The sequence below is a fragment of the Oculina patagonica genome, chromosome 1 (assembly GCF_052425735.1).
Source record: "Oculina patagonica isolate OP01 chromosome 1, crgOcupat, whole genome shotgun sequence".
Lineage (NCBI taxonomy): Eukaryota > Metazoa > Cnidaria > Anthozoa > Scleractinia > Oculinidae > Oculina > Oculina patagonica.
In genome coordinates, this window is record NC_135758.1 from 23,359,567 (window position 1) to 23,381,481 (window position 21,915).

General features: G+C 38.6%; 1 protein-coding gene across 1 annotated transcript; it reads right to left on the minus strand.

Annotated features, from left to right (window-relative positions):
* Window positions 1–207: 207 nt before the first annotated feature.
* LOC144661675 (aldehyde dehydrogenase 1A1-like) lies at window positions 208–16,658 on the minus strand. Its single transcript, XM_078522488.1, has 12 exons — window positions 16,498–16,658; window positions 15,393–15,497; window positions 11,457–11,597; window positions 10,031–10,157; window positions 8,664–8,854; window positions 7,897–8,010; window positions 7,135–7,422; window positions 6,479–6,643; window positions 2,468–2,625; window positions 1,836–1,910; window positions 1,072–1,111; window positions 208–444 (listed from the first exon to the last, which is right to left on the minus strand). Exons 1-12 carry the CDS (start codon window positions 16,537–16,539, stop codon window positions 412–414), a joined length of 1,479 nt encoding a protein of 492 aa, XP_078378614.1. The 5' UTR covers window positions 16,540–16,658; the 3' UTR covers window positions 208–411.
* Between the last annotated feature and the right edge of the window lie 5,257 nt (window positions 16,659–21,915).

Consider the following 21,915-nt stretch of genomic DNA (forward strand, 5'->3'; position numbering starts at 1 on the left):
TTCAGATTGTCTGTTCATTGCATGAGTAAAGGAATCCCCTGTGTAACCCTAAGCGAGACCTTGCCCAGAACACCCTAAGCGAGACCAAAAATCCGAAATTTACACCCCTAAGCGAGACGGCGAATATCCCGCTCCTTTAATATGGGAGTACCCCCACCCCCCCCCCCCTCCCCGTAAAAAATCACAAGCAAAACATGAAACCATCTGTTATATTTTAATTCATTTTAATTCACATATTAAAATAAAGTTTACATCTCTCAGTTGTTGCAATTTGAAGATATGTCAAAGTTCCTTTAAAATCAATAGTTAATTATATTCATTGTCCCTTTCTGGGTTTTCTTAACTACGTATCTTTTGTTCCTCTGCAACTGCAGTGTACGTGGTTATGACTGCAAATGGTGTTACGACACTTTAAGAGTTCTTTGTTGGGACTTTTGTTGTAACCTACCAAAAAACAGACACATTTCTTCAACAACGTTTAAGTTTTTTAAAAAAGCTAACAACTGAGACTCAGACAATTAATCTTAGGTCCTGTCCACACTAACCTAGATTTATTTAAAAACGCATATTGTTTCTCTCCGGAAAGGCCAACCGTCCACACTGAAACGGCGTTTTCGCTCACCGAAAAGGGTACTCTTTTCGCGCGCTCTCAAAGTGGGTAAATTTAAAAACGCCGGCTAGGTGGTGTAGTGTGGACGGCGAAATCGGGCGAAAACGGGACTTTTGGAAAACGCTGCCGTCAAATAGTCATGTGATCTCTGTCAAAACAAAACGTTTAATTTGCTTAACAATAGCTCTCTGCATGCGTTGCAACTCTGAGTGCGATGAAGCGTATCGTTTTCAAATTTACCCGGGTTAATACGGCCGGTCGGACGGAAAACATTTTATAAGGCGTTTTTAAATTTTTCTGTTTTCAAATTTATTCCATATCTATTCTATTCAGTACACATTCAAAAAGAACAATCCTTGTGGTTGTGAGTTCAAATCCAGCAAAGACAAAACATGATTAGAAATTGGATAAAACAACAAATTAATGGATACTTTTCACTGTCAAGTAATATGATCACTTACAGTTTTCACCTCCAGGTATGGCAATAAGCCATATTCACCCCTGAAAAACAAATGTTATTTTTGTGTTTTTATTCAGGATGCTAATAATGATGATGTTAAATTTATTATATAAGAACTAGTGTATAAAATTAACTAAATAAATTGTTGGAGATCTTTTCAGGCTTATAAATCAACTCATTATAGGTTGATATACTTTTAAAGGTTGATAAATAACTTTCTTTTTGCTTGTTCACAACAGTTCACATAACATATTTCCCCAAACAATTAGCCCTTCATTCCCTGATTAATCGGGTGTTGTCCTCAAAGAATAACCCCCCTTTCGTCAAAATATACGAAAAAAGCACCTCCCACAATTCCCCACTGCTGCTTCTCACTCTCTACCTACCATCTCTCTATAAACTCTCTCCCTCTCAACATAATTTACAACTGGGGTTACAATGACTCAAGGTCTGACACCCTGGTTTATGACACTGTATATAAAACAAATTGAGAACACTTCAATAGCACGTGTTCAGTGTGCTAATGTGATTATTTACTGACTAAATGTCATAATAAAAAAATTATTTATGGCACGGCGTTCGAATTCAGTGACAATCCCACCCCCCCTTCCCCCCGCCTTGACTGGTCGTCCTCTCCCGCCGCCTGATACAATTGCGCCCTTTTGTTGCAAAGAATAAAATAGTGCCCCCCAGTTATTATTCAAGGAAATAAGGTAATTAAGATATTTATTATTTATTTCACATGTCCCTCGTCACGAATGTTACCATTCTCTTCCACATCCAGACATTTTGAAGCCTCCAAAAGGTGCCTGAGGGAGACCAGCCATAAAACAGTTGACCCTGAACAAAATAATTTACATCAAATGTAAGGTAATCAAAGAAAAATAATTTTGCAACTTCTTTAATAAACACAACAAAACATGTTTCTTAGCCAAATGATTTGATTACGAGACAAGATTTTCCCATTTGTCAACTTGCTTTACTGCGCAAAAAAACATGATCATTAACATATTCTGGATACATGAATAAATTGGCAGTAATTAAATGAAAATGTTCACACCAACTTTGGACAATGCTACCTTTTAAGTTTTCATGCTTTCATGCTCTATTCCTAAGCTATTTGTAATTTTGGAGGCAGATTTAAATTTTAAACCACACTTCAGGGAATGACCTTCATTGTTCTTTAGAGGAAAGCAAATGAAAAAGTTGGACTGCAAAAATTAACATTGTTTTGCAACAAAATAATACTGAAAAATATAAATTATGACACTATATAATCTATATGTTACTGCAATTTTATAAATATATCACCATTATATCAAATATAAAGACAGAAAATATATCCCCATTATATCATATTTTCATTCATTGCAAGTGATGGAATAATTGTTACTTACCAAACTGTTCCAGCTAGCAAACTGTGAGAAATGGTGTTTGCCTTGTCAATGTCCTTTGTAAATACTGCTGCTGCAAGGCCATAAGTTGTGTTATTTGCCCTCTCAATGACCTCGTTTATGTCACTGAATTTGATTATCTGCTGAACTGGGCCAAAAATCTTTAAGGTAAAAAAGGGGAATAGGTTAAATCATTGACATGCATGTATTCTTCACATGTATCTTTACACAGTGTGACATTTCATAATAAACCAGAATTATTTCTTTCCCCTGTGGTGGGGGTGAGGCACCCATCTCGTAAAGATAAACTGGAACATTATGGTATCAGTGGTATGTCGCTTCAGTGGATCAAAAGCTATTTTTCTGGGCGTTTACAGTTTAACCAAGCGTACTCATCCAAGCAAATCAGTAAGTGTGGCGTCCCCCAAGGCTCTATCTTAGGTCCTTTGTTTTTCATATTATATATAAATGACCTTCCTAATGCATGTAAATTAACCCAACCTCTGCTCTTTGCTGATGACACAAGTATTTTTTATTCACATTCTGATCCCAATTATTTAGAGTCCGTATTAAATGATGATCTGTGTAACCTTGACATCTGGACGAAGTGTAATATGCTATCAGTAAATATTAAGAAAACTAATTAAATTATTTTTAAATCGAGGCAGAAGCACCTCAGTAAATCCTTTTCTTTATCCTTTGGTAATCAAACATTGAAACAAGTCAGTGATACAAAATTCTTAGGTGTCTACATTGATGAGAATTTCACATGGAAAGATCATATTAGCCTGGTATGTAAACAAATCTCTAAGTCAGTTGGTGTCATATTTAGGTCAAGATATTATTTATCATCTAATACTAAGCTTGCTCTGTACTACACCTTAATTTACCCTTTTATATCATAGGTGACAAATTACTCCTTAATTTTGGCGCGAAATTTTAACGTTAATTTATAATTTCACATGTGAAATTATAAAATTGCCATGGCAACGTAGTTAGCGGCAAGATGGCGTCCGGGATAAAAGATGTTTTAAAGCTTAAACTTTGTATATTTTCGCTTGAATTTCATCTTAGCCAGCTATATTTGAAACTTTTTGTCAACAGCAGAAAGGAATCGAACAAAGGTTTTCTTCAAAGACTAAAAAACTTGCGAATTTAAGCAAAATGTATGCTTTCAACTTTTCACGGAGTTCGCGATGCAGTATACCAGTCAAAAACCTAAGATTCCAAGCGTAATTTGTCACCTATGATATTAATATGAAATCAAATGTTATACTCGTGAAATAAGGAAATAATTTCACTTGCAATTTGTCAAAATTCTTATAATTTCCCTCGCTTAAAGGCTCGGGAAATTATTAGAATTTTGACAAAATGCGCGTGAAATTATTTCCTAATTTCACTCGTCACCATTTGATTACCCATACATATCACTTACTGTAATTCAGCCTGGTCTTGTACATATATAACTAATTTAAATAGAATTTTTTATTTACAAAAACGTGCTGTGCGAGCTATTACCAACTCAGACTATCGAGAACATTCTGCCCCCTTATTTGCTAAACTGGGCATCTTAGAAATCTTCCAAGTCAGTGCATTGCAAATAGCTAAATTCATGTTTTACTAACATAACCAATTATTGCCCCCGATGTTTCTCAATTTGTTTTCTACTAGTAGTCAAATACACAGTTATGATACAAGAATAGCCAAGTGTTATCGACCACATCACTGTCGTACAAATCTAAAGCAGTTTACAATACTTTTCCAGGGTCCTAAAATTTGGAATTCTCTACCAGAATCGATCACTGGTTCGAGTAGCTTCTCTTTTTTTAAGAAAAAAATGATTAAATTTCTAATAAAATGAGTCTGAAATTGGCCTAGCTGCACATTCACAGCGAAATTACTAACTTATTGCTAACCCGAGGTGTCCTCCCCCATAAGCCTTGTGGTTTCTTGGAGGTCTCCTCGCCCTATCTTTTTAAGTTATTTTAATTTGTATGTTTAATTCTGAAGTGGCAAAAAAATAATGATGATGATGATGATGATGATAAAGATCCCAGTGGGGCATTTTTGTCCCTGGAAAGTTCAACTATGCCAGACTCGTCAAGGGAGAGAGACGTGACAAAGGAGGTTGGTTGTGGGACCAATCACGTCACTGCCCCGTACAATAGGACGACCACTACATTTGTGTTAAAAGTGCGCAGCTTGGTTTCAGAGCTGTAGGATTTCCATAGGGGCTGTAGAGTACCAACAGTATTTCTTGCAAGGGCCAGAATTTGCTTTTTGACAGCCTCCATTCCACCTTGCTTGTCCAGCATTGCACCAAGGTATGGGAATGATTCAGCGCCTTCCAGTTAGTTGCCTTTAACAGTGATGGGATCGCCCTAACCTTGCAATTCAGGCACATGCATGGTCATGGTTTTGCTAGGTTTAATGCTAAGATCAAAATGTCTTCCCCTGCATGTCACTGTATATGTCTGCTTGCAAAGGGTGCAACGCCATCTGTGTAGTCCAGATCTTCTAGAACAGTGGTATAATTCTAATGCAGCCCTCTTCTTTTATCAAGCGTATTTCTCATGAAAACCAACCACAATCGCGAAGATGAAGCCAGACGTGACACAGCGCTGCTTTACACCACTTCTCACCTCAAATCAGTGTTATGTTCTTTTTCCCTCAAGGATGCAGCTTGAGCTCTGATCGAATAAATCTTTGATGATTTTGATTTACATGCTAGAAATGCTGTATTCCTGCATTATGGTAGCTGACAATGCTTTTAAAGGCTTTCCTGAAATAGACGAAGTTCATGTAGATGGGGGCCTGCCATTGGATACACCGCTCAAGGATGCTACTCAGTGTAAAATTCTGTCAATAAGAATCCTGCAGAAGATCTTTGATGGCACTGATAGAGACATACCACGTTAGTTGTCACATTATGGTTCAGGATTTTCACAATGAGCGATTTTCCAGTCTGATGAGTCTGATGGGACTTTTTGCTCTGCCACGATCTCGTTGAAGAGCTCGTGGAGCTTCTTGATTGTGGTTTCTTGCATGCACTTATGCATTTCTGCACTGATATAGTCCATTCCTGAGCTTTTCCTGTTTTTAGTCGTGAAATGGCAACTCTAATCTTAGCGTCCGATATTTCTGATGTTGCTAATTTCTCGTAGTTACTGTGCAGGAACAGGGCCAATGCTGCTTGGCATATCCGTCGTTGCAGAGTCTACCTTCATCGAAATGCTTTTTTCATCTTTCAAGGATTTTCTCCTCATCCATTAGCAGCTTTCAATACTTGTCACGGATGGCAGTCATTGTGTCTCTCTTTGCCTGGACAATCTGCTTGGTCAGCTGATAGAGGTCGTCCATGTTCTTGCCCCTAGCTGCATTTTCTGCTTCTTCTGCAATGTTGTCCACCATTCTTCTTCTTGTCAGTCCATGTACTCGCTATTACCTCCTTAGCCTTTCTCCTGAACTTTTTTCTCTTCTGCACTTTCAGTCGCTAAGATTTGACTCGCCCAAGTTGCTCTTTGATCTGCCTTCTCTTGTCCATTCTCCTGTATGTTTTGGCACTAATCCAGTCATACTAGATCCTTCTCCTTTCTTTGAGAACAGCCTCTTCACTCTCATTATATAAGCTAAGATTAAAATGTGTAACAAAATAAGGTTGTTTCAGCTTGCTTCCAAAACGACCAGGAATGGCCAAAAAAGGGCGGAAAAAAGTGAAAGATACGTTTCTATACTGACTAAGATAAGGTGCCCTGCAGGCTTGGGGAATACCTGCAATACCACAGTTCAAGATTAAAATTACTGAAATACCGCATAAAAAGTTGAAACACTGCAATACTGCAAACCCCCTCCATAAGGTATATTGGTATTCCAAGTGAGAGAAAAAAGGTATATTGCTATCCCATTAGTCCCCTTGGCAGGGCCTGATTACTCTTCCTCTAATAACAGATACCGTTCTCTCTAAAACAGACATCTAAGTACACATAAGTTAGAACTAGTAAACAAGACAAGCACCTCTTCTTTGGCAATCCTCATGTGATCTTTGACATCTGAGAAAACAGTAGGTTGTACAAAATAACCCTTGTCTCCATGTCGAGCACCACCACACTCCAGCTTTGCTCCTTCCTTTTTTCCACTCTCAATCAGATCAAGGATTTTTTTAAACTGTTCATCATCTATCTGTAAGCAAAACAGATAGACAGTCATTACACCATACATAGCATAAGAGTAAAGTGTCTTGACCAAGAACACAACATAGTAACCCCGGCTAGGGCTTAAATCCGGAACATTTAATCATGACCCCAGTGCACTAACACTGCACCTCCCAGCCCATAGAGAGCCCAACACAAACATAATTCCACCTGAAAGCGATGTTAAGCAAATATAAGCCCAAGGGTGTCCAAGGCGTTATTTTCAAAGTTTTAATGTTGTGCAGATTTTGCTCCAAATTGGTTTACTGTCTTACCCCAACTAACCACTTATTCCTTAGACACTACCTACAGTACATATAGTACTGTGTTCTGATTAAGATGGATCAGCCTTCAAATGATATGGATTGTTTAAGTACCCCATCTCCGAAACTACCGATAGAAATAAGGATAGTTAATCTTAAGGTAACGTATCTCGTTACCTTTTCAGAGCTACCTTAACAGTATGTTTCAATGCCACACCTGTGGTCCTTGTTGACTTGCATCACCAAAGGGATCCCCAACCGTACGCTTTTTAGCTATTTCCACGCTCTTTTTTACAAACTCGTCATATATGGTGTCTTGTACAAAAGTACGACTGCCAGCATTACAACACTGTCCTTGGTTGTAAAACAAGGCATGATGGGCAAGCTGCACTGCAAGGTCCATATCAGTGTCAGCAAAAACTATGACAGGGCTCTTTCCTCCAAGTTCCAGTGTCACACGTTTTAGGTTAGACTTGGCTGCTGCTGTTTGGATAATCTTCCCAACCTGAAAAGGTAAGAGATAGAAGTAGAGAAAAAAACTAGCATCCTAGGCATGCAATGCATGCTAAGGTCTACAGCTGCATGGCCTTAGGAAGGCGTTGTTGTCCTTGATGACAGATATGAAGGACACGGTGATATGCCTTGGTTGCACTAGGTGGGGGAGGGTAGGGGAGGTATTCACCCAAATTTTAAGCATGGACGTTCCGCCCCAAGGTCCAATCCCCAATCCTTTTATCTACCATTTTTTGAGAGTTTTTGAGGTTTCTCTCCATCAAGATAAAGACGGTGTCTGTTATAACTTTAAATGTATTCACAATAGACTGCAGTTTGTCAGCAAGTGAGAATCCAAATAGCAATGTGACTTCAGAAAGTAATCTTATACAAAAAAGCAACAGGCTGGGTGATGATTTTTCAATAGTTAACCTCATAAGTGTTTCTCTATAGCTATGTTTAAGCATTCAATAAAAGATTAGACTACCTCGGTTGATCCAGTGAATGACACCTTGTTGATATTCATGTGCTCACATATTGCCGCACCTGCTGTGGGACCATAACCAGAGATGATATTCACTACACCAGGAGGAAAACCAGCCTGAAAAATCAAATTAAGATGCTGAACCTTGACGAAATGTTTTTAAGGATCTTTAAAGATCTTTAAAAGGATTTTTAAGGATCTTAACATTGATTATTATTAAGGATCTTTAGGACCTCAAGGATATATTAATTGAATGATGTCAATTTTTTCAATAGACTTTTGTTGATCTTTGCACAAATTTGCAAGGATCTGTGTGCTAAGATCCTCATCACATGAAAAAGAACTTTCAAAGATATTTGAAGGATCCACGTGTTTGAAGACCAGATCCTTGGGGTCTACAGAGACCCTCAACCATCATAAGATTGAAGACCCTTTTAATTTAAAATACAAAAAAACCAAGGTCTATCTCCAGGCTCAGTTATAATTACAAGTACAATATCAATAATGCGATCTAGTGTGTTAATCAAATCATGTTAAATTAATTTTGTTGTTTGGGGTCTCAGAGCACAAAGTTGCAAATTAAAAGAAAACTTCCACCCAAACCTTTAAACTTAACTCACTCACTCACTCATCCTCTTCGCTCCTCTAACTGGAGCATAAAGCTACAAAAAACTTAAAACCTCCAATTAATTTTAGCCACTCTGTTAGAGTTTGTGCAACATTATCCAAACTAACTTATATACATGCATGTGAAATGATTATTTTATCACCTCTTTCAACAGAGATCCTAAATATAGAGCTGTTAAAGGAGTTTGCTCGGCTGGTTTCAGTACGACAACATTGCCACAAGCCAGGGCCGGGGCAAGCTTCAAGCTGCACATGACAAGAGGGAAGTTCCATGGGGTAATGGCTCCAACTATACCAACAGGCTCATGTCTGGTGTACACAAACAGAGGGCCATCTGCAAAAAGACAACTAAAACTGAGAGAATTTATAACCAGTCATGAGTTATTTGTGAGACAGCTAGTTAGTGGTATGAGAATGATGACGACGGTGATGACGACAACGATGATAATGATGATGATGATGATCATGATGATGATGATGATGATGATAGAAAGGTAATGGTGATAGAAAGGTAAAGCCTTGAGTTACAAAAACTTGATCTGTTGTGTTCACTAATTGCCATCACCTATGTTTTAAACACAACACTCTTTTTCTTTTCCAGATATCAGTAAGACAAGTACATAACGATGAGAACTGAGTGGTGCTTTTTTCTTACCAAAAACCAGCTGAATGTATATATGCATTCGAATCTTGCTTGCTTTGTGAACTGGGCCATAAAACGATCTTATCACTTCTCATCAGACATAAATGACTGACAATTTCCTCACTAACCTTGCTTTATGGCCAAATGATGGTATTAAATTTACTTTGCTCAACTTAGGGCAGAAATAAAAAATATACAGACAGATCAAAGCAGGCTAACTTTCTCCCAGGCTCTCCACCAGGCTCACTTCACCTGCCTCCCAGCTTTTCAGTGGCTTTGCTTCTCTTACAATTATTATACTATTTAGCGGTGACCTGATGGTTTAAGTGTGCTGGACTTCATATCGCGGGCACTGCATTATGTTCTTAAGCTTGTGCAAGATTCTTTACTCCTCACAGTACAGGCTATGTCTCTCTTCAGGATAACCTAATGTTATGGACTAGCATCCCATCCAGGGGGTAGAAATACTCCTAGTTGCTTCATGCTATGGAAACTGGGAAACTCGTATGTAGACTTTACATTACCTATCGGCATGACAATCAACCCTCTTTAAACGGGACGCCTTCACGACCAGCTTCAGCTGTCCACCTTAGAGAGGTGTCCGTCTTAGAGGTAGTTTAGTTACAGTAAAATAACTGAAAAACAGCAAGAACGGGACCAACACCAGGTGTCCGTCTTAAAAAGGTGTCCGTCTTATATGATAAGGTCTCTGTTTAGGGAGAGTTGACTGTATAATAATTGTTATCATTACATTTATTATTATTTTTTATCACTATTAATTATTATTATAATTATTTATTATTATTATTATCATTATTAAAATTGTTATTATTATTATTATTATTAAGTACTAACTTACTTACTTACCAGAAGAAATGGTCTTTCCTGTTATCTTGTCAGCCCAGCCTGCATAGTATCTGAAGCATTTTGCTGATGCCAGAATATTACCAACAGATTCTTTAAATATTTTCCCATTGTCCAATGTCTCCACGGACTAGCAAAATATTGGGTAAAAAAAGGAATTCATGGACTAATTAGAAATATTTCTAATCAGTAATATAATAAAAAATAAAAACCATAGAAAACGTGTTATTTTCCACTGGCTGAGTGAAACGAAATAAGTGGAAAATGTTTTTCTCACACACCGCTGGGACCTGGGAAAGGGTCATGTGACTTTTGGCGGGCAGTTGTTTTTGTTGCATCCGCCATTGCTGACCTTTTCCCACCCACCCGCCCTAAGATTTTTAGTTTGTGCAGTATTTTTTGTTAGCTTTGCCATTGTGCAATTTTTCCCTGTGATACGGGATGTACATGTATGGTTTTGTTGAGTTTGTAATAAAGGTCAGGTGGCGGTCGGCCTGGCATGGCTACCAGTGGTGTGTGAGAAGGACAAATCACGCACACACAAGTAGAAATAGAAATTATCCATGATTTGGATTTTTTTCATGGTCATCAAGTTACAAAAAAACAACAATTAAAACTAAAACTGCTTTTGTTGCTTAATAAAGGTGTATGTAGCCTTTTGAATCCTTTTCACCTGTTTTGTCTCACAATTTAACGTGTCAGTCAAAGTGATGTCACGACAAAAAAGTAAATTTAACAAATAGTTACCTTCCAAGGCAACAAACTCTGGAAATGATAGGTAACCAAACCATGCACTCAAATCCCACAGCATGTGTCACATGACAAGGTCATGTGTCAGTACCAAGTGAAAGACCTTCAGGCCAAACCAAGGCCAGCAGGTCCAAGAAAAATTATTTTTGAAAGTGGGCCCCTGCATGCGGGCAAATTATCATCCAAAATTCAGATTTTGAAAGTCTGGACCTGTTACTAGCGTGAGACAAAAACACAATTAGTTTTGAAACAAAGGTTGCAGCCAATTAGCTGAATAAGGGCTGTTAAGAGTTTTCTTCAAAACCATGAGCTTTAATAGCAGCCTATATGTAATTTGTATGACTAACAACTTGTATAATGGTCAGACTTCTGTTAGAAGTAGGCTATACTAGCAAATTAATTTTGCTTCTGATCTATTCCTCTAAATACTAAATAAAAGGTCTCCCAGTACTTCTTTCCTACACACCATAGACTGAATCAGGCTATAGCTAGGGGCTGATCTTGGGGGAGGGTGCAAGGGGTGTGCACCCCCCTCCCCCTGAGATAAACTGTGGCTTTCTAATAAAACTGGTATTTTGAAAGAAAAAAATGTTAGTTACGCCATTCCTTAGTGGAACACCCCCTCCTAAGAAAAATCCTGGATCCGCCCCTGTGATATATTTATTATAAACTCACTCACAGCCAGATAGTCCAAATCTCGCTCAATAAGATCAGCTACTTTGTACAGCAGTTTGCCTCTCTGAGACGCATCCATGGTCCTCCAAGGACTCCCCAGTTTAAAAGCTTCACTAGCTGCCTTGACAGCTTTGTCTACATCAGCCTAAAACAGGAAGTGAACGTAATTTTTAAGCTTTATAGCCATCAAAATCTGGAAACACCTAGATACAGTTACTGCCTAATGTTAGCAATACATTATCAGTTGTTGGGTTCTGGTAGAGTGTGAGGTCTGCAGGTTTAATTCATGGCTGGGTACTCGATGCTGTGATTGATGGCTCTCCGGGAGTTGGGGAGCAATCATCCTTCTTCCATCAGATTTTGTTTTCAGAGCTCTCCCTCATTAGCAAGAAAGGACATAGTTGTGCTTTAGTCCTTCCCCCCCTACCATTTTGAACAATAAAGCAGGGATGTAGGTAGGGGGTGCAATGGGTGCATCCGCACCTCCCCATGGGCCACAAAGGTCCACCTAATAGACTGGTGTGAGGGTTAAATGACTCTCAAAATGCTGGAAATGTGGACTTTGATAACATTAGTTTTTCAAAATTTCTTAGGGGAGAATACCACTGGAACCCCCCTCTCCCTCAAGATGCTCATGCCTCTGGCACTCGCACCCATCTGAGAAACATTCTGCTTATACATGTATATTCCGCCGTGCAAAGGGTCCATCTTCACTATGTCACCCTTTTCTCTCTTTTAATGTTATTTACATCTGAATATATATTCATGGAACCAGTGCAATACTGCGGCCTCATATTTTGCTCCCGCTACTCTGTGTGAAACGCATTAAATGCATGTTCCAGTGGAAGCAAATGAGATTTGCATGTATGGTTAAAGTTTGGACTGAACAGCTAAGGTTATAAAGATGTTAAAACATATTTTAAACCTAAGCTGTTCTGGCTGCAATCGGTTAAAATGATGTGACTCTTCTAGATTAACACAGAGATGGTACATGCATAATTTGTGAGGAAAATAATTTAGAGAAAGTGACAGAACATGAAGTCAGATTACTGTGTATGTTAATGCTGGAGTGTGGCAGAATATAGTTTAAGACCAAACTTAAAAGTTTCAGCAATAAATAGATGAGCCAAGTTTAGACTATAATAGATTACAATGGACTTAAGCTATACAGTGCTGGAGATTACATATTAATATTAGAAAGTTAAAATTCTTCTGAAAACAATTAGAGTAGAATCTGATCCCGATCTCTCTAACCCTCAGTTTCTGGAAACTACCAATTTCTCAAGCCATTATTTTCATTTCCTTGGATGGTACTTATTTGTAATTTTTACCCTACATTTCTTGATCCTTTAGATTTTTTGAAGCCATTTTCTTTTCCCCTGGAAGTTTGAGAAATCAGGACTCTACTGTAGCTTTCTACTGTAGCTCTCCTAATTTCTATGACTCGAGGTTCATGATAGTTGTAGTAGACCTTCAGCCTCATCAACTGTTATCTCTGGCATAGAAATCTTGATGTGTACTTAATAGGTGGCCTCGGTCAACATATTGACTGACTGTCAACCAACAATCAGTCAACCTAATGGTCTTATTCCATCAATACTCAACCAATACATAACTGATTCTTAGTCTATACTTAACCAATACTTGACAAACACTCGACCAAGTTACTTGACCGACACTTCACCAATACTTTAGCTTCACTGATAATTAATTTATTAATTCAACAAATTGCATTATAGCTTTTTTCCACCGCTGCTGTCATTTAATTCTTTAAAAGAAGTATCACTGTCTGGCGACAAAGAGCACACTAGTTTGACTACAAAAGGGTTCAAATATTTTAACCTCAACTTTGAGATAAATACGCCGCAAACAGCAGAGTAAACTCGAAATAATATAAGCCACACTCATTAAGTTTTGATTTTTGATTTATTATTTTTAAGCAGTGCAGTGCACGTGTTTTCAGTAAACATCAGTTGAAAACACATCTTACCCTGTTGGTTCCCATTTGTCCACTGATCAGTCTTTTCAATTGTCCATCTGACCCTTATAAGCTGTCAGTAGTAATTTACGTCAAGAGAAATAACCTCATCTTCTCTTGTTTCACTGTGAAAGGTACTCTTGTGAGGTCATTGTGTTTTTTTGTGTGGACTTTAAAGTCTACACATTGTTGTCATGCAGTTTTTTCCGATTGGGGGGTCACTTTCCGTGATAACTCGGGTTAGTGCTTTCGGAAGTTTTCGATGGTGATCGGAGGATCCGAAGTTTCGGTGAGATGGGCACTGGCAGTAAACCCAGAAATTAGATCAGTATTGAGTAAGTCGCACTTTATTCTTGAATCTAGAAGCCTTTTTTGACACAGCTTTCGAAGAACATGTGGTGGCTGGAAAATATACATCAAGGAACAACTTCAAAGGCAGCGGTGGCGTAGTTGAAAAGTGAAATAACAATCACGACGGCTGAAATCTTCATATCTAATGAGCTGAACAACTGCGGTCATAGGTCACGTTTCTTGTTTTTCACACTTTTGACTCACTTTCCACAGTTTTTGTTTCTCTGTGCGGCTTGAGCATTTTTGATTCGCATATTAAAACGAATCAAATGTCTGGTTATTTATTTATTTCAGCTTTGCCAAACACAATGAATGCACAACGAGTTGTATCAAAACAAGTTCGCTGATCATGTTGTTTTACTTGTCTTGGACTCCGGGATATAATTCACCGGCTCCATTTCTCTCAAGTAGTATATTTAACAAAAGACCGATGTCGAATTCAGAACTGAACTAAAACATTGTGAAAAGAATAAAAATAACATCGAACCGTAGAATATGCATATATCCAAACCGTGCGACAAAATAATTTAATTGTCGGTTCAAATAACGTCCTTCGCCGCCTCTCAAAACACCGACTTCAAGTGAAAATTTCGTAAACAGAAAAATATATTTCTCCGCCTTTCTACGCAAGCTACTAAGAAATTATTTGTGAAAGCTTATTGAAAAGTTCTTATTCCAAAAAAGTTAAAAAAGAACTCATTGAAAGAAAATAAGTTTTTCGATGAGTTGTTTACACAAGCTTTACACAAAAAGTAAGGGTTGTGTAAACAAGCGATGCGAGACAGTTCACGTGCTCCACGCAACATTTCTTTTTTTAATGAAAATAGTATCCTATCTTGCTAGCGGTAAGGAAAGGCTTTTGGTCTAATAACTGCTGTTCTTGTAGGATTCTAGGTTTTTATTTGCATGAAAAAAGGCATTTGTCGTGAACGACGTGACAAAGGGTCACACCACGCTCCTTCACATTGCGTGACATCCCAAGCGGCAATGGTAACGTTTGTTTCTTGAAGCGTAGTACATAAGACAAGTAATAGTACACTTTGTTCTTCCAACAGTCTTGTAAATAATAAATTGATTGACAAGTTCTTTGTTTTTTCGCCTTGTATCTCGAATTACTCGATTCGAAACTTGAAGTTGTTGACTGCTACAGTAACTCATTGATTAATTCATAATGTCAACTTTTATTCAAATGAAAGTCCACACATGTTCGCATAGCGGACTCACTTTTACTGTTATTAACCTCCTTACCAAAATGCCTCCATGACAAAATTGTTATTCAAAAAATGACAACTTATGCTAGGAAGATTAAGAAGAAAGATACCCTTCTGCATACTGGACTTCATCACCAGCGCAGTTGATCGCTACACTTGGCCTATGCATCGGTCAACTGTTGGTCGAATGACAGTCTAAAACCCACAGACTATTGGTCGACAGTCAGTTGACTATCGAGCGATAGTCAACCGATAGTCGACTGATATATTGGTTGACTGTTGACCGATATATGGGTCTATATATTAACTGAGGCCACCTATAGTACACATGATCCGAAATCTCAAGTTCGATGACAATCTAATGTTAAATATTTGTGTGCACCACATGTACAGTACTCACTTTATCACCTTCTGCCACATCACAGATCTTTTCCTCATTCACTGGATTAACGGTAGGAAATGTTTTTCCACTGACAGAGTCCACAAACTCATTATTGATAAACAGCTGAAAGAAAAAGGAAAACAAATTAATCAAGTTAAGGTTACTAACTAAAATGCTTTTAAAACATGACTTCCACTGAAAGTTCAAGCAGTAAGTCCAAAAAATAATTACGAAGAATCTACTCATAGCATGGTTACCATAGCAATTTGTTTACTGTTTCAGACAATCTCACCGTAGAGAACAGACACTTGTCAATAAAAGATTTTGGATAGACTGTTAACCTAGCTCTAAGGTAAAAATTAATGACATTGATCCACACACCCCAAAATTGATTCAAGTACCTTGTAGTGTAGCTGTACCCACCCCAATTTTTTTCCTGGGGGGTAGGGGGCATGGTGATGGGTACAGCCTAATGTAGGCCATAACACACCCCACCTCCACCCCCTGTGCATCCCTGTTACTTTCAAATTTACCTTCCCTCCCCAACACCACTGCCAACTCCTCCTGGGAATTACAATAAAATTAGCTTGGGGTGGAGATCTACAGGATTTTTTTGGCACAGGGTGTTTTAATCATCGGTTTACATTTGCGTGATCCGTGGTGAACTTGCAGAAAAATAAAACAAAAGAAGTGGAAAGAAAGACGAAATATGGAGTCTATTAGAACCACACGTTTAACTTACATATATAATGTATCCAAGAAACCGTTTTTTTCTGTAGAAGAAAGGCTAATCTGGCGAGTTTTAAAGGAGTGTTTGACAGGAGAAATCGAACTCTCGTCGACGCCCTTGTTAATTAAACAATCAAGCTTATAAAGTTTGTATTTACACTTCAAAACAGCTGACATGAAAATTAAAAGATCTAATGCGCGAAGATTAAAGCACCGTTAAAATTTCTCTTTATAGATGATCTTGTTTCAGAGTCCTGTCTTAAAGAATTCTTAATAAAATGAATACACAAGCTATAATCCCTTGCGTGTGACTTACTAGCTAGTTAGTGACAATAAAGTGAGTACACTTAGTTACCCTAAAATTTTACGTACCAAATTCAAAGCAGTGGCTTACCTTTGTGAACTTGATTTCCGGATTCCTTATGGCTTTAGGCATTTTGGACAATTGAATTTCGAAAGTTGAACCGGATAAGTGAGTAGACACGAAAAAAACCGTAGCGTCTGCAAGGAAAGGAGCTGAAAGGGTGAACTTGCACCGCACCGTACCGCTTGGCTAAGCTGAGAGAGCTGTCCCAGTCGGCGCGAACAAATATAGCCCCTTGCGTGACCCCTGCGTGTGACCCCGGGAGACGATAGGAGATTGGAGCGAATGTGGCTGTGCAAGCACAAGATTGCGTGACAAGCCACTGCAGCAATAGAGCCAAAGGTGTCCTCGCGTGATGATATATTTAACTAAGGCCTAGGGAAAATACCTATAATAAAATACGTGAACTGGTTTGCATCCAATCTATGGCTACAGGATTTCCAATTTCACCAGCGGCATATTATTATTTTGCAAGACTCAATCAACGTGGCAACATGTCATTTTTGGTTCCGTCACGCGATCTTCCTTCCCAAGTTTTGCGACGAAACAAGAATGTGACTTTGTAGAGAAACAGCCAACGAAGATCTTTTTGCGCAATAGCGATCATAGTGAAAATCTCCTTTCTTCCAACGCGTCTGTGGGCTTTTGCTGATTAGCAGTCGGTAGCATGGCCGTGTAACAGTAACTTAGGAATTTAAAAGGCGGTTACCAAAAAATCAAGATTACTTTTGCTTTATATACCTGTAGAATGAAAGTATAAAGTAAAAATTGAATTTCGGTTGAAATAGGCTTGGTCGAGTTTGTCAAGTTTGTCGGACTGACAAAGCACATTTTTATTTACAAAACCTTAGAAATAATTGTAAATATGTACAGAGTCTATAATACAACATAGAGCAAATAGTTTTTCGGGAATTTAAGAATCACAAATGGCTTATTGTTCTGATATTCGCGTTCCATCAGTTCCATGCTGTTTGTGACAACCATGCACCGAGCTGAGTGTACATGGGCCAAAAAGTAGTGTTTTAACAATCACCTTTTGTATAAAAATCGAGAGAAGGCCAATGACAATCGCTATAAGCGTATTCTTACTGTGGAATATATACATACATTTGCGCAACCTCAATCTAGTTGACTCTAGTTAGCCCCAGATGCTCAAATGCGCTGTGTCCCCGTAACAATTTGAGGGTTTCTATTAACAAAACTGGAATATTAACTGTTCGGTTGATAAGTTTAAGCTTGCTTACAAGTGAACATGTGTACGTATTTTCTCAATTAAACGCCCCTGGCGTTTATTTCAAACTTGGCTTCGTGGACCCGGCGTTTATTTGAAGTCGGCGTTTAATCGGAGCCCGGCGTTTATTAAAGGACTGTTATTTTTTGTCAATTTTTCAGATTGATCTGCTGTTACTTATCTCCGAGACCAAGGTGCAGTTTGTCAAGGCGGGGCGAGTTTTCTCTTCGTTTTGCCCCGAAAAACTGTTCCTGGGTCTTCAAAGTTGATAATTAACCAAAGGTACATTATTGCGGATTGGACACGTTTATGTTGCAATCAAGATTTGTGACAAACAGAACATAAACGGTAAATGAACAATAAAGGAGCATGCAAGTAAAGGTTATGGGTACAAAGTTTTAAGTCCATAAACGGCAATGTCGACAACGTCTCACTCGTTTTTAAACGATCTCGTCCAACTTATAAGCAAACGCTGGAGGGATCCTAGAGATTTCAACGTGAGCACTAACATAAGAAAGGAAATGCGTCAGTCATGAAGACAGGATCGCGAACTTTGCTGGGTTTTATTTTGTTGTATTTTGTTATTTTGTTTTATTTTGTTTGTTGCTTAACGTTTAAAGAAATTTCCAAAGCAGCATACCCTACTAGTATGTCATAGCGCTGCCATTCAAGAGAGTATATTTACTTGTTAGCTTGACCTCAAATAAGCGCCGAGACCTCAAACAAATTAACAATTTTGACCCAGCGTTTACACGAGGCCGGCGTTTAATCGGGGTCCGGCGATTAATCGAGAAAATACGGTACATAATAATTAGACTTTCTCTAAGCCTGTTTCCGGTCGCGACTTCGTCGCTCAAAAGTGAGAGTCGACTTGTGGCAAGTCTAACATAATAATTTTCTCTGTTATTTGCAACAAAACTTCATGCTATTCAAACGATATCGCCTTTTTTAATGCAGAACTGAATTTTAACGCCGGATGAATTGCCGAGTAGTTTCAACCGCTTTACTGCGTGTTGAAAGGTGATGTTATGACTTGTGCAAGCAGGGAAAGGTATCCCTTTCGGGAGGGGCTTCCCCCATATAGTCAACTATAGGGAGTATCCGGGGGGGAATTACATCCGTGTTTAGACTTCGGAAGCATATCACGGATTGTGCCCATCTAGGGCCAGTTCAAGAGGCCAGAAGCGCTTAGTTGCTGGGCACAATTTTAGCGTTGACTTTAAAAAGCCTTGCAGACAGTTACCGCGGATGCCAACTGACTTTTTATTTTTCTTGTTTGATTAGAGTAAACTTCGAGCCTCATTATAATTGTCACTTAAATCTTGCGGCATATTTTTGTGACTTCCCTATTATAAGTGGCATATTAAATTTGAAGGAAACAAATAAATAGCACTGCTAGCAGCACAATAACCTACTTTTGCAAGAACAATCTACGAAAGCCTAGCGTCAGGGTAATGAGTACATCTGAGATGTACATTACATCTAATTAATTGCCCTTGGCCTTGTTCGCTGGTGGTGTCAATAAATTACCTGGCGGGAAAAAGCTGACGAGGGACGTTTTCCCAACCGGTGCCGCACGTGAAAGCTTGTTCCGCTATATCGAGAAAAACACGCCCCGGGCTGAAGTGGTATGTATCAGTTTTCAGTTTAATTTCCTTACTACGGTCTCGCGCTGTTTAAAGATAGTTCACACGGAACCGTTATATTTATACAATTTCCGACACCAAAATCATCTGTTTCAGTGGCATGCCTGTAAACTAGCTATCTCGAAGAGATGGGAAGCTAAGTGCATGACCACTAGTACTATGAAAAACATTTACATTTTTTAAGGGCCATGGAAATGACCCAGAAAAATAGAGGCGTTCCGGCGAACTTTAGGCAAAGAGAACGAAACATTCCACGCATTTGTCCAGCTTAAAGTGGAAAAAGTGAGATCTCGCGAGCTACCAAGCTCGGACACTATTTTGCGCTTATTTTTATCTTATTCGCCAGCAGACAGTAGAGTTTCCGAGTTAGTTTTGTTTTCATGCTTTATTTTCCTGTGAATCTAACAAGTGAAGACACGAAATGACCAAAACATTGTGGGGAATCCACTCGCCCAACGTGAAGGACTCGAAGGACACTTTCCGACTTCTGTCTACTTCCGCCTTTTGTTTAGCAAAGTCAAGTGTCTCTCAACTGAATATGAGCGATACGTAATATACCTGGCGGCTACCAGGGATTCTCCAGCCATAAGATTTTATGCAGTTGGATAACGAGTAATGATGTGGAAAGTTTTATGGGGTTGCAGTATCCTGCCAATATGTTCTTTTAATAAAAAAGAAAAGTCTCCAGCCTAGTTTTAAACAGCCTACTTAAAACCATCAAGGGTTGCCAAGAGCATGCGGAACAGCCCGGGGTGTACATCGCATTTAAAAATAATAATGAAGTGCGTTCGGAAACGCCTACCTCACTCAGTTCCCTGTAAGTTCCTGTGGCTTTAGGAGGTTTGGTCTCATACCATGTTTCTCTACATTAATACGAATGGAAATGTGAACTCATTGTGGTCTGGTCAAGGAGAAAGAAAATTGACAAAACTCTCCTAAATAGCTGCAAATCGCTCCATTTGAGGAATATTTTTATGTTATTTTGAGACGATTTTAGTGTTATGAGCCCGCAATAAACGATGCGAGCGTTTTAATGGTGTGGTTACCAAGCAGCTTCGAAGCCTTTTTAAGGTGACTCGATCGAAATAAATGACGTGCTGTATGCCTGTCAAAAATTTCCAATAACTTCGCCATTTCTCACTCGATTTCTCTGAAACTTTCGCATTTTACTCGAAATTTATCGAAGAATAATACGCACGTCAATATGTCGACGTAATGATCGTGAGTTTTGCGCGATGTTAACTGTATTGAACACACCTATTTGGATAAAACTGCTATTTACAGAAAACTGAGCGCTAAGATTTCGTTTAAACTACTGCAATTAGCTCATTATAACATCTTATTATGACTCTCTAAGTTTCCGAGAAATCGTCGGAACAGAAATCTCGATACAATTTGATCGTCAAAATATTAACCTCGGTCAAACTTCGAGGCTTGGAACGCTCCAGCGCTTCCACATTTCGCCCAAAAGTACCATAACCGAAGGCAAAGAAAGTTCAATGCATCAGTTTTGACAGCTCCAAATCACATTCGGCTACTTCCAACGATGAAAAAGTTTGAGCAAATATTATAAACTCACCATTTGCGTCAAAATGTAGGAAGGTCGCCAAATTTACGTTTTTCTGAATTACATAAAAACTAACCGTACGAATTAATTAAAACAACCGGAACATTAAATTGAACATCTTACACAAACTTTGTGCTACTCTATGCTTCTGGAGCTGCCTTGATTTGGATGAAATAATGCTTTAAAGTGAAGCACTGCTCCAACTCTCTTGTGAACACGGCCATGTTGTTGTTTGGATTCTACAGCTAACGCTATGCAAATTTCCTTGGAATTGACGAGAATTTGAAAAATTTGCACATGGATAAAGGGGGGTGCATTGACAGTGTTCAGTTTCTTCATGTTCTGATGTCAGAGGTGTCCTTAATTTATGCTACATGAAAGTTGAAAAGGGTTGGTACTAAAGTTGAAATTAACACATTGTAGTCTGCTTATTGTCATTCAAATAACCGCTGTCTTACGGGGTAAAATGCACCCCCCTTATCCATGTCTAAATTCTTCAAATTCTCACCAAACCCAAGGCAATTTGCATAGCGTCAGCTGTGGAATTCAAACAACAATATGGCCGTGTTCAAAAGAGAGTTGAAGTAGTGCTTCACTTTAAAACATTATTTCATCCAAATCAAGGCAGCTCCAGAAACGTAAGGTAGCACAAAGATTGTGTTAGATGTTCAATTTAATGTTCCAGTTGTTTTAATATTTTTGTACGGTTCGTTTTCATGTAATTTAGAAAAACGTAAATTTGGCGACCTTCCTACATTTTGACGCAAATGGTGAGTATATAATATTCGCTCAAACTTTTTCATCGTTGCAAATAGCCGAATGTGATTTGGAGCTGACAAAACTGATGCATTGAACTTTCTTTGTCTTCGGTTACGGTACTTTTGGGCGAAATGTGGAAGCGCTGGAGCGTTCCAAGCCTCGAAGTTTGACCGAGGTTAATATTTTGATGATCAAATTGTATCGAAGTTTCTGTTCCGACGATTTCTCGGAAACTTAGAGAGTCA

Excerpts from the sequence above, each read along its gene's own strand:
- LOC144661675 (XM_078522488.1), bottom strand. The coding sequence starts at position 16,539 with ATGCCTAAAGCCATAAGGAATCCGGAAATCAAGTTCACAAAG. Across the intron at positions 2,626-6,478 it reads TGAGGATTGCCAAAGAAGAG|ATTTTTGGCCCAGTTCAGCA; the intron begins GTGCTTGTCTTG and ends TTTACCTTAAAG. Across the intron at positions 1,112-1,835 it reads TCTGGATGTGGAAGAGAATG|GGGTGAATATGGCTTATTGC; the intron begins GTAACATTCGTG and ends TTTGTTTTTCAG.